Here is a 15,168-nt window from a genome sequence, read left to right on the forward strand (position 1 = left end):
AAGGACGTCATTAGTCCCACCCATCGGCGCCTGTGTCACATAACTGTGGGTCGCTGATGAGTTGGCATGAGATCCCGGGGTCTGCAGGAGACCCCTGCAGTTGTCATTGCCGGGATACTATGAGCGCCGTCCAGGGGTCGGCGCTCATAGCAAGGGAGCACTTTAGCTAAACACAGCAGGGATTAAGCCCTGCTGTGTGTAACACAGGTGACCAAATGATCACAACTTCTTGTCTCCCATGAAGACTATTGAAGCAAGTGAAAAGTAGAAAAACATGTTTTTAAAAATTAAAAAAAATCTAAAAGTTCAAATCGCCCCCCTTTTGCCCCATTCAAAATAATAATAAAAAAAGCTAAATATATACAGTACATATTTAGTATTACAGTATTCAGAATCACCCGATCTATCAATATAAAAAAATAATGAATCCGATTGGTAAACAGCATAAAGAGAAAAAAAATTAAAAACAACGGAATTAAGTTTTTTGTGGTCACCGCAACATTGCAATAAATGGCAATAACAGGCAATTAAAAGATTGTACCTACCCCAAAATGGTACAAATGAAAAATTTCAGCTCGGCGCACAAAAAAAGCCCTCACTCCGCCTCAGATCACAAAAAATGGAGACGCTATGGATCTCGGAAAATAAAGACTTTTTTTGCAAACTTTGGATTTTTTTTTTCACCATTTAAATAAAAAAAAACAACTATACATGTTTGTTATCTAGGAACTTGTAAAGACCTGGGGAATCATAATTGCATGTGATATTTGGCATTTAGTGAACATAGTAAAAAAAAAATCCAAAAAAACAATTGTGAAATTGCACTTATTTTGCAATTTCACCGCACTTTGAATTTTTTTCCATTGTCCAGTACACAATATGGTAAAACCAATGGTGTCTTTCAAAAGTACCACTCATCCCACAAAAAAAAAACGTAACATAGCTATATTGACTAAGAAATAAAAAAATGATGGCTCTGGGAAGAAAGGGAGTAATAAAACAAAAATGGAAAAACCCAAAGTGGTAAAGGGGTTAACAAAGTGTGAATAAAATATTATCCGTTCAATAACTGGAATTTTTAGTTCATATACTGTATATTACTTAGATTACATATATCTTTTACATTTTTTATTTTCATGAATTGATTGCAGTGATCCTCATCTGTTGACCTTAATTATCTGCAACAATCTACATGTTCAGGAAAAACTCTTACAGCATTTTTTATATTTTATCTGAAAGACTACATAATGAATAATAATTTGTCCATTGCTAAGAGACATAGGAACGATACATTTTGGAACTCAGTTCCTACATGCAAGTAAAATTTTGGGTCCTGACTGCAAAGAGAATAATTTACTTATTTTCACTTACGGCCATATGTTATTTATATAAAAATAGCTTAAAACATGTTTCAAAACCCCTTTTTTTTCTGGAACTAAACTCAAAATATTGGCCTTTATCCAAAAGTAGAATGTGCTTGGCGCTTTTCCAATAAAAAAATAAAACATTATGTAAAGTAAACTTAATCCTTCCCTAGCGGAAACTACAGTCATAAACAATTTTAGAATTTAAAACGGAATTGCTTTTTCAGCTAATTTTGCATAAATCAATAGTATAGACCAATATAAGAACCTTTCTAATATATCCGTTTCCTTCTCCACTTATCAGCCCCTTCTTGCTCTTTACTTTCTGTTCTATACTGTTATCTATACTGCAATACTGCTGCTGCCACTGAGGCTGTCATTGCTAGCCCTAAACTTCAACAGTCCACACATCTGTTTTCCAACCCTGCCCTAACCTTCTGCATTGCTGTTTCTTCCACAGCCACAAATCTCCTGGCAGCCCAGTAGAAGACAGTACTGCTTCTGGGGTTGCTATTGGCCCCAAACTCACACACATCTCCTTGCCTGCTCCATTTTAAAGCGTGTTAATATGAGTCAGATTTGGTTCAGCCATGACTTCCATTCACAAATGGCTGATGCCAATGATGAAATTTGCCATAACACCAACATGACTGTCCTGTCTGTCTGTCTTCTGTTGCCGATAGTGCTGAAAGACCTTGCTCAGTGTGGCATCAACTCCCTCTCCATAATGTAGCACTGCTGGTGTTGATGCTACTAGTCCTAAACTGTCACACATCTTTATGGCTGCCCCATCCAAACTCTCTATTATGCTGCTCCTGCCTCAGCCGTTGTACATCCACTTCAACCACACATTTCCTGGCTGGCCACTGTATTTCATAGTCCTAGAAATTACAACTGATCCTGGAAAGTGTATTGTCTTGAGGGTACACAAACATGAAACAGCTCCCAAAATACAGCTAATTTTTGAAAAGGCTTGATGACAAATAAGTCATGGCTTCTTCATTTTTGTAAACAGTATTCCTGTTGTTATTATTACAAATCTTTCCCATCTGTACACAATATTTATATTATTTCTCTTCAGGGTGAAGTTATAGATGTGCAATATGGAACGGTAGAAGACCTACAGAGAGTAACACAAAAAAAGCAAATCTCAACAAAAACATCTATTGCTTTATTGAAACTTGGATTTTTACCACTATTATACAAGGTTAGTAAAAACAATTTATGCATGTTCACAAAAATATTTTTTTTGTAACACTTATATTTGGGCTCATAATATTATATTTCTGTTGCTATTTGAAAACATTGCTCTTGCATTTCTCCTAAATAAATAAATAAATAAAACATAGAAAACTGATTAACTGTTAAGATTTATTACACAGATCAATTATATCAGTCATAACATCAATGTCAGTAGAAGCAAAAAAAACACAATGACAACTTTAAATAGATTACCCAGTTTCGTACTACATAAATATGGAAGGAGTACCCCTAAAACCATATAGTGCAAACCAAAGAGACAGTCAGTGTCTATATTTAGGAAAGTGAATAGGGAGTATGTGTTCTTGTTAAGTGAGATCTTAAAAATGTGGTAGAATCTATTAATTATTTAGAATTTTTAAGTTCTCTGATGGAAATTATTCAGTAAGAGAATGTATTGTTTTCATTCGGTGGATGAAAATCAGTACTGATCATGTGATTAGCAAAGGTTGACTGGTTACAGAAAACAGTTTTAATAGTGTTATTGTTGCTGAAGTCAGTGAAGCACCTTTTGTATCTATCACTGCTGAGCCTAGAGGCTACACATTAAATAGAATCTGTCAGCAGGATTTCACCCCCTCAACTATTTATATGCACATGTAGCTCTTTCAAAACTAAGTTCAGCAATACCTTCATATGGCCAGTTTGCTACTCCATTACTGTGAATCAGCATTTGAATTAATATTCAAATGATAGGCTGTAGATTTGAAGCCTCTGTAACTCCAGCTCTATACTGTAAGCTGTAGCCACATAATCCTTTCTGGGCATGAACTTACGTGTAACTAGTAAAGCTACTTAGTGGTATAGCATTTTTAGGGTTGTGTTTCATTTTTTGTCAAAAGGGGATCATTTAAAGAAAATAAATAAGTAAATAAAAATACAGACAAAGGTTAATGTTTTGAAACTGTCTTAGTAGTACAATTTAGCAACCATGCGAGCACTAACAAAACTAATGGCTTTTACGCAATTTCCTTTCCATGCATGTATCCACCTTGCAGCATAGTTTTTTAGTGTTATAAAATGTTTGTAAAAGTAGGGAATATTTAAATAAAAAAAAATAAATAAATAAAAGGACAAGTTTTTGCATAACCATTTTAGTAGCCAAATTTAACAACGGTATGCACCATAACCATACTGCTGCTGTTACACACTGAAATATGTTGGTGTTTATATGTGTATATACAGGTACATCTCACTAAATTAGAATATCATCAAAAGTTAATTTATTTCAGTTCTTCAATACAAAAAGTGAAAATCATATATTATATAGAGTCATTAAAAAAAGAGTGATCTATTTCAAGTGTTTATTTCTGTTTATGTTGATGATTATGGCTTACAGCCAAAGAAACACAAAAGTCATTATTTCAGTAAATTAAAATAATCAATAAACACTGGCAAAGGCTTCCTAAGCGTTCAAAAAGGCCCCTTAGTCTGTTTCAGTAGGCTCCACAATCATGGGGAAGACTGTTGACTTGACAGATATCCTGAAGGCAGTCATTGACACACTCCACCAGGTCCCCGAGTTCCAATTTTCATTCAGAGTCTGGAGGAAGAGTGGAGAGGCACACAAAGTTTCCACAATCAGTGATGGTTTGAAAGCCATGTCATCTGCCGGTGTAGGTCCACTGTGTTTTATCAAGACCAAAGTCAGCGCAGCTGTCTACCAGGATATTTTAGTGCACTTTATGCTTCCCTCTGCCGACAAGCTTTTTGGAGATGGAAATTTCATTCTCCAACAGGACTTGGCACCAGTCCACACTGCCCAAAGTACCAATACATGGTTTAAAAACAACAATATCACTGTGCTTGACTGGCCAGCAAACTCGCCTGACCTTGTCAAGAGGAAGATGAGAGACACCAGACCCAACAATTTTGGTGAGCTGAAGGCTGCTATCAAATCAACCTGGGCTTCCATAGCACCTCATCAGTGCCACAGGCTGATCGCCTCCATGCCATGCCACATTGATGCAGTAATTGATGGAAAAGGAGCTCTGATCAAGTATTGAGTGCATTTACTGAACATACATTTCAGTAGGCCAAAGTTTCGGTTTTTATAAACATTTTTCAAGCTGTTGTTATAAAGTATTCTAATTTACTGAGATGATGACTTTTGTGTTTTCATTGTCTGTAAGCCATAATCATCAATATTAACAGAAATAAACACTTGAAATAGATCATTCTGTTTGCAATGACATATAAGTTTCACTTTTTGTATTGAAGAACTGAAATAAATTACTTTTTGATGATATTCTAATTTATTGAGATGCACCTGTATATATTTATAGATGTTTTAGATAGGCAGCAAGATGGCGTCTGCTGCTGACAGATCAGAACAGAGTGAATGTTTCACTGAGGTACATGGCCTTGGTGATGTGACACATGGAAAATGCTCTAGCACTGATAGGGTACTAAGAGGTTTTGATTTAGTGGAGCAGTACGGGTTCACGTGTCAGGAATGATAGGTAAGTGATGGGTGGGACCAGTTTTTCCGATCCTCCAATCCAGGAAGTGAAGCTAGGTTAAAAGGGCACCTGAGCTGCCCCTAGTGGTATGTGTGTAGAGGTGGAGACATCTCTGAGACCTGGTCTCTGTGGGAGCTGGAGAGCTCACTTACTTCTGGTCAGACTGTGCAGTGAGAATCTGGACAATATTGTGAAGACATCAGCCCAGTACAACTGTATTGACTACTTTCTTTTGCCTTATGCCAAAAAGTCTGTTTATCTGTTTTGCTGGAAAAGATTTATGAACTTTAATAAATCTGCCTGCTTGGACAAAGAAACTGCTTAAAGTCCAATATAAAAGTTGGTGTCTCTGGTAAAATAATTTCTCAATTTATTAGACTTCCATAAAAAAGATAATCATGAAAAGATGTAATTTCAGATGTTCCTGTGTTTCAACTTCCACAGTCTTACTCATAACATGCTCCTGGTATGGCATCTTACCATTTATAAAACACTAGACACTCCTTCATTGCAACATCATACTATTAATTAATTATATGCAACATATGTTTGATGGATCAAGGATGTTAAACATAAGAATACAAGTACAACTTATTCAGAATTCACTGGTGTATAACATTGCAATCGGGTCAGTAATAGTGATGAGTAGTGATGAGCGAGATGCTTGGTACTTGCCCGAGCATTTCACTGTTCTAGATGCTCGGCACTCATTGAGTACTTCCTGGATGCTCAGGCGGGAGCTCGAGTCCCCGCCCCGCATGTTTTTCTCTGTTAAGACAGTGAATAAACATGGGGGATTGCCTGCCAGTCACTGAAATGCCACAGCCATGTTATGGTCTTCGCAGTCTACCCTTCAGACAGGCAGAGTAGGGAGAGGTGCTGCAGAGCTAGGGAGAGAATTGGAGGTTTATTTTGTTAGGTATTCTAGAGCAATATATGTCTCAACTAACAGTCCTTCTAAGGACTTATCCAGATGTATATCAATCTTGATGATAGCAGGAGTTACACAGGCATAATTTGTGGAGAGTGTAGAGAGAAGAATAGGCTCCATTGCATGTTCTGTCTGCTGCTGTTGCTGATATCCATAGCCCTAGATATCTGGGCTAATATTCTTTTTGCTCTTAATCCTGATTATTTGCTTGAAAAGCAATATAATACACCATTTTACTGCTCCATTTGCTTGTTAGCAGCCTACAGCCAGATTTGTTTGATTTTAATAGCATTGTGGAAGCAGAGAAACTTGTCCATCATCTCAGGTGATCCACTATTACTACGGTAAAAATCCTGACATTTTTGGGAGCATGCCAAATATTATACTCCATTTAAAGTCTGGCAGTTGTGTGTTGTTCAAACCTATTCACACTTGACAAATATTATACTCCACTTAAAATGGGCAAGGTGCATAGCAAGGGGCTGGGAAGTGATGATGATTGTGCACGCAGAGGGCAACCTGAAGTTGTGCCTGCTGAGGTAGCACCACAAGCACCCACATCATGTCAGCCTACCTTCCTGTCCCACTTTGTAGGGGGCCGTGGAACACCACAATTGAAGCCAGACCAGTGTGGAAAGGTTGTTGGTTGGATTGCATATAATGCTTCCAGTCAGTTAACCACCACCTCCACCCTGTCTTCCCAATGGTCCAGTCTCAGTAGCCATGAGTCTGGACCACATATTCCTCACCCTGATCCTCCTTCCCCCCACCATGCCGAGTGCCCAGAGACAACTGACCCCACACTTGGACACTCCGAAGAGCTGTTCACTTTTCCATTAATAGATTAGGGCCTCTCGCCCAGCCCACTTCAAGTTGGGCAAGAGGAGATCACATGTAGTGATGCCCAAATATTTGAGCAGCCACGGCCACATGAAGGCAATGGTGGAAAAGAGCAATTACTGTCACAAGAAGTGGATGATGATGATGATACACAATTGCCAGCAAGTCAGGAGGAGGTCCAGGGTGCGTACGTGGAAGACGAGGTGGAGGACGATGAAGTCGCTTACCCAACCTGGCAAGGTGATGTGCACAGCGAGAACAGCAGCACAGAGGGGAAGGGAGGCATAGCACCACAACAGGCAGGAACAAGCAGTGGGGTGGCCACAGACACAAGGCGGTCAACTGTTCTCCAGAACACCAACACGAGGGAAGTTGCCAGTCCAACTGTTAGGTCTTCTCGAGCTTGGCTCTTTTTTAAAGACTGTCACGTTAACCCCAAAAAGGCCATTTGCAACATCTGCCATGCCTGCATCAGCAGGGGCAGCAAAACTGCAAGCCTGACCACCACCAGCATGCTCCGGCACATGGCAGAAAAGCACCCGACTAGTTAGGCCGAATGCCGGGGTCCATAAACAGTGTGTTCGGGTGACACCACTGCCTGTTCCGCTGTTGTGCGTGCACTCAATTCCACTCTCCATGGCGCAGGCGAAGATGCCTTCCACCCTGCACCTGTCATTGCACACTTGCAGCCACCACCATTAGCAACCACGTCTACATCCTTGCCTAGTGCAGCGTTCAGTTGTACTGACCCCAGTCCTTTGAATGAAAGTGCAAATAAACAGCCAACACCGCACAGGCCACAATACTAAACTGCCATATTTCTTGAATGCTTGCACTTGGAATGTTGCCTTTTAGGCTCATGGAGACTGAAGCTTTCTGAAAATTGATGGCGGCGGCCGTCCCTCTGTACTCAGTCCCCAGCCACCACTATTTCTCCCGGTGTGCCGTTCCCGCCTTACTCAAGCACGTGTCCCAGAACATCACCCGTGCCCTCAACAACGCAGTTACTGAGAAGGTCCACCTAACTATGGACAAGTGAATGTGGCCAGGGACGGTACATCTCACTGACCCATCACTGGGTTAATATTGTGGAAGAGGGGACCCTGGGACGAAACACATCTTCCTGACACATAGGATTGTGGGTCCTGGGTAAATCAAGCTACAACACAATGTTCACAAAGTAGACAGCAGCAGTAGTCGGTCTCTAGCCTGGAATATTTCCAGTGAATTATGGCATGATGCCATGGTATTAGCCGTATCCCCAGTACCTGCAGCAAAGCCATCCACAATTTCCTTCTCAGGAATTTTATTTGGTAGATTGAGTGGCTGCCCAAATACATTAGTTTCTCACAAAGGAGCTGAAGATACTGAGTGGCAGTAGGTGCAAGTTTCTCCAGCATGTTAGACCGGAGATTACGTAAAGGAACATATGGTGAGAGTCGTTCACATATGTATGGAAGAGAAAGGTTATGGATGGCTTTGTATGTCAGTGTTAGTTGTTTGAACTGGACATGCTGGGCAATTGCCAGTGAACGGATCTTATAGAGTGCAATATTATAGATTGCTGGAGCCAGTCCACAGTAAAAAAAGCAGCCATAGAGTGTCCGGGAACCTTCCCACAGACTTTTCTTAGACAGGGTTGCTTCTTGGTGAGAGTTGTATTTCATCACAGCCATATTCTTTAGCTCGGTGAAAGGACTGGCATAGAGGGAAACCGTATCTATTCCGGCTGTCATTTCTCCACCACCAGGTTCCGGATGTTGTCACACACTACCATGCCTGGCTGTATGTTCAGAGGTGAGAACCACAGATCAGGCTGCTGTGTTACAGCTTTCAACAACTCTACAGCGGTGTACAGTTTGTCACCTAACTATAAGTATATTATCTTCAGCACAGCCTGTGCCGGCTTGGTCGAGGGAGTGCTGCAGTGCTTCCAGCATGAGACTGATATATAATCATTTCGAAAAAAAAAGGCTGAACAGTTGAAGGAGGAGGAGGTGCAGGAGCTGTACAATGTGATTGCATTGAGGTTACATTGGCGAGTCTGTTTTTATACTAAAGATACTGATGTGTTTTTATATTTTAATTTTATTATTTTTTACGTCTCTTCAAATGTGTATTGGAGTGCGTCCTAATTTTTGGCAGCCCTTGAACTTTTTGCATATGCAATAACAGTATAGGAGACCCACTCCTTAATAAAGGGAAGGACAATTGAAGTAGATTCTATATCCTAGAATATTACCTGTCTTATCTGAAATTAGTTTACGGGTGAGATATTGCAGTATGGGTAGCGTATTACACCGATCCAGCCAGGTATTATTGCCTTATAATGCGTGCTGTTGGTGCTGCCCAAAACAAATTAAAATCTATTCTATTCCCTATCGAAAACACTGTTAGATGCATTTACAATAGTGACAGGTGCTAAGTGGTATCACCAGCTACAGATGAGTGTTCATTCTGGTCACATAAATCTCTTACACAGTCCATAACTTTTTTTTTTTTATTATTTCTTTGGCCTTATATACAAGTCATTACCCTGGAAAGAATATTTCTTACCACTTTTTCTATTTTAGCTTGTTTTTTGTATGGTTTTTTTATTGTCAGTCCGTAAAAGTGGCGTGATACTCTGACAACATTGCTTACAGATATGCTATTTGTCAGCAACCAACTGTGAATAGGTTTGAACCCACAACTGAAATACTTTAAATTGAGTGTAATATTTGACACGCTCCACAAAATTTCTGTATTATTACGGCAGTCATATGGGATCACATCCGATGGCCACGGTTTCAGGCAGTCGCCTAATAGTATGTTGTTTGTCAGCGACCAAGTGTCAATAAGTTTAACAAAACACAGCTGGCTGATTTTAAATGGAGTGTAATACTTGGCACGTTCCACAAAATTTCTGTATTATTACTAGAGATGAGCAGTGTTCGACTAGAACTGTAAGCCAATCTCAAATTCGAGCTGTTCTGGGCGGTGTTCGAGTTGTTCGACGAACCCGAACAATTTTCAAAAATTTTGGCTGTTCGAGGTTATGTTCGATAACTGTTCATGCACCAAAAGCGTGTCCTGCATGTTTGGCACTATTTAGAGCACCAATCATGCAGGGATTGTCTGCCACTCACTGTAATGCCACAGCCATGGTGGTTGTGACATTACAGTGATTGCCCAAATCGATGGGAACAGTGCTCACAGTGAAACATGAAAAGCCGGCAATTCAGCAGCGGCATAAACCGGTACCGGACAATTTAGAACAGAAAGAATAGAGAATCACACATAGATTAGATAGATAGAAACATGTCAGTCACATATATATGAAGTACAGTGACAGTGTTGCTTACTGTACTTGTCATTTAGTGTAAAGGATTTATTAAAAAAAATAATAGTGTTTTCATGCACCGTCTCTTTAAAAAAGCTGGCCGGCATTTCAGCAGCGGTAACCGACAATTTAAAATAGAAGGAATAGAGAATCACACATAGATTAGATAGATAGAAACATGTCAGTCACATATATATGAAGTACAGTGACAGTGTTGATTACTGTACTTGTAATTTAGTGTTAAAATAAAGGATTTATTTAAAAAAAAAATTGGAGTGAGGTTCCCCATAATTTTAGGCTCTAGCGGAGTTTAAGCAAACGGCTGGGGCAGATGTTTGAAGCTTGGGAAGGGGGTAATACCCACGGAGCTTCCCAGGCTACTAATATCAGCCCCTAGCTGAATACCTAGCCTTTACTAGCTATTAAAATGGGGGACCCCCCCAAAAAAATGATGTCGGGTCCCCCCTATTTTAATAGCTAGCAAAGGCTAGGCAGACAGCTGGGGGCTGATATTAATAGCCCAGGAAGGGTGCCATGAATATTGGCCCCCTCCCAGGCTAGAAACACTAGCCGTCAGCCGCCCCAGAAATGGCGCATCCTTAGGATGCGCCAATTCTGGTACTTAGCCTCGCTCTTCCCATTGCCCTGTAGCGGTGGCAGTGGGGTAATAGGGCTGGGGTTGATGTCAGCTTATAATGCCAGCTGACATCAAGCCCAGGTTAGTAATGGAGAGGCGTCTATTAGACACCCCCATTACTAACCCCATAGTCAAAGTTAAAAAAAAAACACAAACACCCAGAATAAAGTCCTTTAATTGAAATAAAGAAACAATTCTTTATTGTTCTAACTTAAACCATACTTACCATCACGCCCATTCCAGCTGAAGCCAATGATCTTCTGCAATAAAAGTAAAATAATAAAGCAACATCATCCTTACCTTTCCATGGTTCCCACAACGGCTTCAGCTCTGCTACATTCACATGACAGGCTGGATCGCAGCAGAACGCTGCCATCCAGCTTGCCATGCCGCACACACTGAGAAGTCTCGCTGTGACGGCATCCAGATGAGCCAAGGTCATGTCCAATGAACTCGGCTCACCTCATGCACGTCACTGACAGCGTGGGAGAATTCTCACGATGAAGCGCTGAGTGCAGGAGAATTTTCCCACGCTGTCAGTGACGTGCATGAGGAGAGCCGAGTTCATTGGACATGATCTCGGCTCATCTGGATGCTGTCACAGCGAGACAGTGAGGAGCGCAAGCATGCCTGCACTTCTCAGTGTCTGTGGGATGACAGGCTGGATGGCAGCTTTCTGCTACGGTCCAGCCTGTCATCTCGATGTAGCAGAGCTGAAGCTGCGTGGGAACCATGTAAAGGTAAGGATGATGTTGCTTTATTATTTTTCTTTTATTGCAGGAGATCGTTGGCTTCAGCTGGAATGGGCGTGATGGTAAGTATGGTTTAATTTAGAACAATAAAGAATTGTGTGTTTATTTCAATTAAAGGACTTTTTTCTGGGTGTTGTGTTTTTTTTTAAATACTTTACTAGAAATTCATGGTGGTCATGTCTAATATTGGCATGACCCCATGAATTTCGTTCTTAGGGCCAGCTGATAATGCCAAGCTGGCCCTAACCCCTTTATTACCCAGTGTGCCACCGCACCAGGGCCTTGGATGAGTTGGGCACAGCGCCAGAAGATGGCGCTTCTATGAACGCGCCATTTTCCGGGGTGGCTGCGGACTGCAATTTGCAGCGGGGTGGTGCCCAGAAAGCTTGGGCCTCCCTGCGCTGCAGATTCCAGCCCCCAGCTGCCTTGTTGTACCTGGCTGGACACAAAAATAGGGAGAAGCCCCACGTATTTTTTTTTTTAATGATTTCATGAAATTCATGAAATAATTAAGAAAAAAAGGGCTTCCCTATATTGTTGTGTCCGGCCAGGTACAAATAGGCAGCTGGTGGTTGGGGGCAGCCCGTTCCTGCCTGCTGTACCTGGCTGGACACAAATATAGTGCGAAGCCCCACGTCAATTTTTTTTAAATTATTTCATGAATTTCCTGAAATAATGGGATGGTGATGCTAATAATGGTGTCATCGCCGCTCACCATCTTGGTGGAGTCCTCAAAGTTTTGGAGGATGGTACATATGTCTGACATTCATATCCACTCCTGAGGTCTTATGTGTGGAGTCTGAACTGAATACCGACGACCTTGTTGATGCTGGTACTCAACAACGGTCCTCTTCTGCTCACAAATCCTTCCCAACATCTGCAGTGTAGAGTTCAAATGCGTGGGGACATCACATACCAATCTGTGAGCCGGAAGCTGCAAACGCTGCTGAAACACTGCAAGTGCGGCGGAAGCTGGAGCAGACTTTCTAAAATGGGCACACAGGCGGCGGACTTTAACAAGCAGATCGGGCAGCTCCAGGTAGGATTTGAGAAACCTCTGAACCATGAGGTTAAGCACATGGGCCAGGCATGGTACGTGAGTGAGCTCATCTCGCCTCAGTGCCGCCACCAGGTTCCGGCCATTGTCACACACGACCATGCCTGGCTGTAGGTTCAATGGTGTGAGCCACAGATCTGCCTGCTCTTTCAGAGCTATCCACAACAATTCAGCATTGCGAGGTTTGTCACCTAAGCATATTAGCTTCAGCACAGCCTGTTGCCGCTTGACTGAGGCAGTGCTGCAGTGCTTCCAGCTTGTGACTGATGTGGTAATTTCGGAGATGGAGGCTGAAGAGTAGGAGGCTAAGGAGGATGAGGTGCAAGAGCTGTAGACCATGGGGGCAACCCTGATTGACCTAGGGCCCGCAATGCTTGTGGAATGCTTCCGTCTCCACGAGCCTAAAAGGCAACATTTCGAGCGCAGTGTTGAAATGTTAGAATTTAGTAGTGTGGCCTGTGGGCTGCATATTTGCGCTTGTGTTCCAAGGACTGGGGTATGGACAGCTGAACGCTGCACTGGGACAAGAACATGGACGTGCTTCCTGATGCTGCTGCTTGAGAGTTTGCAATGACAGGTGCAGGGCAGGAGACGTCTTCGCATGCACCATGGACAGGGGATTGGCTTGCATGCACAACAGCAGAAGAAGCAACGGTGCCACCCGCAGACACTGTTCCTGGACCCTGGGGTTCGGCGCACAAAGTCGGGTGCTTTGCTGCCATGTGCCTGTTCATGCTGGTGGTGGTCAGGCTGGTCGTTTTGCTACCCCTGCTGATGCTGGCCTGGAAGGTGGTGCAAATGGCCTTTTTGGGGTTATTGGCAGAGACTTTAAAAAACAACCAGACTTGGGAAGACCTAACAGTTGTACTGGCAACTTCCTTCATGTTGGTGTTATGGGGAGTAGTTGCCTGCCTTCTGTCTGCGGCCACCACACAGCTTCTTCCTGCCTGTTGCGGTGCTCTGCCTCCCTCCCGCTGTGTGCTGCTGTCCTCGCTCTGCATGTCCTCCTGCCAGGTTGGGTCAGTTACTATATCATCCACTACCTCGTCTTCCACTTCCGCACCCTGGTCCTCCTCCTGACTTTCTGGCAATTGTGTCTCATCATCGTCCACCTCTTGTGACACTTTCCCACCGTCGCCTTTATGTGACCGTGGCTGCTCAAATATTTGGGCATCGCTACATGCGATATCCTCTTGCCCCGCTTCAAGTGGACTAGGCGAGAAGCCTGAACCTATAAATGGAAAAGTGAACAGCTCTTCAGAGTGTCCAAGTGTGGGATCAGTTGTCTCTGGGTACTCAGCATGATGGGAGTAAGGAGGATCAGGGTGAGGGATATGCGGTCCAGACTCACGGCTATTGAGACTTGACCGTGTGGAAGACTGGGTGGTGGTGGTGGTGGCTAAGTGACTGGAAGCATTATCCGCTATCCAACCAACAACCTTTTGACACTGCTCTGGGTTCAATAGTGCTGTGCTGCGGTCCCCTAGAAATTGGGACGGGAAGGTCAGGTGAAAAGATGTGGGTGTTTGTTGTGGCACAATTTTAGCTTGCCCACGGCCTTGTCCTTGGCCTCGGCATGCACCATTACCATCACATCCAGTTCCCCGTCCCTTGCCACGTGCCTTGCCCATTTTAAACTTATATGTGATCTGTGTGATGGAGAAAACAGAGTCTCATATAGCTGGCATGTAGGTAAGTAGTTTGAACAGCAAACTGCTGTGAATCGCTTCACTGACACACTGAAATAAATTTTTAATGGAGGCCAGAAATGGCGGTATGTTCTGACATTGTATATGTGATCCGTGTGACTGAGAAAACAGAGTTTTAAATATCTGGCCTGTAGGTAAGTAGTTTGAACAGCAAACTGGTGTGAATTGATTCACTGACACACTAAAGGAAATTTTTAATGGAGGCCAGAAATAGCAGTATTTTCTGACAACATATATGTGATCCTTTTGACGGAGAAAACACCGTTTTATATAGCTGGATTTCTAGCGCTGTAATATGGAAAGGATCTGGCTGTATTCTGCAGTGCCAACAAGCAAGTGGTGCCAAAAAACTGTGTTCTCTGGATTGCTTTTTAAGCCACTAATGAGGATTAAGATCCAAAGAAAAGTATACCTGTCCCCTAAGACATGGGCCTTTTTATATGAAATATCTAACAGCAGCAGAAGGCAGAATTGGAATGGAGCCTATTGTGCTATATTCATTGCAGTCTGCTATGTACCCTGCCTGCCTGCCTATATACACTGCCTGCCTGATATCTCTGCAGATGGATTAGTTAATCCTCAAAAGGACTGTTTGTTAAGATGGATATATGTACGTTTTTTCTCTTTACACTACCTAATACACAAGCAAATCTCTCCCTGACGCAGCAGCACCTCTCCCTACACTGTCTGATTCCGGAGTGACTGTGACGAGCATGGCAGCGCCAGGTCTGATATAGACCCGATGACGCTATGTGGCCAGCCAATCACTGTAATGTCACAACCATCATGGCTACGGTATTACAGTGAGTGGCAGGCAATCCCTGCATGTTCATT

General features: G+C 42.5%; 1 protein-coding gene across 5 annotated transcripts in view; it reads left to right on the forward strand.

Moving 5' to 3' along the window:
• NAALADL2 (N-acetylated alpha-linked acidic dipeptidase like 2) overlaps window positions 1–15,168 on the forward strand; it is a 1,725,756-nt gene that overhangs the window by 831,464 nt on the left and 879,124 nt on the right. For all 5 annotated transcript variants that reach the window (XM_073674925.1, XM_073674926.1, XM_073674927.1 and 2 more), the window contains one exon: window positions 2,446–2,571. In XM_073674925.1, coding sequence (XP_073531026.1) covers window positions 2,446–2,571 — 126 coding nt within the window. The remainder of the gene's footprint in view (window positions 1–2,445; window positions 2,572–15,168) is intronic.

This window comes from Phyllobates terribilis, unplaced genomic scaffold (assembly GCF_046119375.1).
Source record: "Phyllobates terribilis strain yellow unplaced genomic scaffold, ASM4611937v1 Scaffold_3__8_contigs__length_932513732, whole genome shotgun sequence".
NCBI classification, from domain to species: Eukaryota; Metazoa; Chordata; class Amphibia; order Anura; family Dendrobatidae; genus Phyllobates; species Phyllobates terribilis.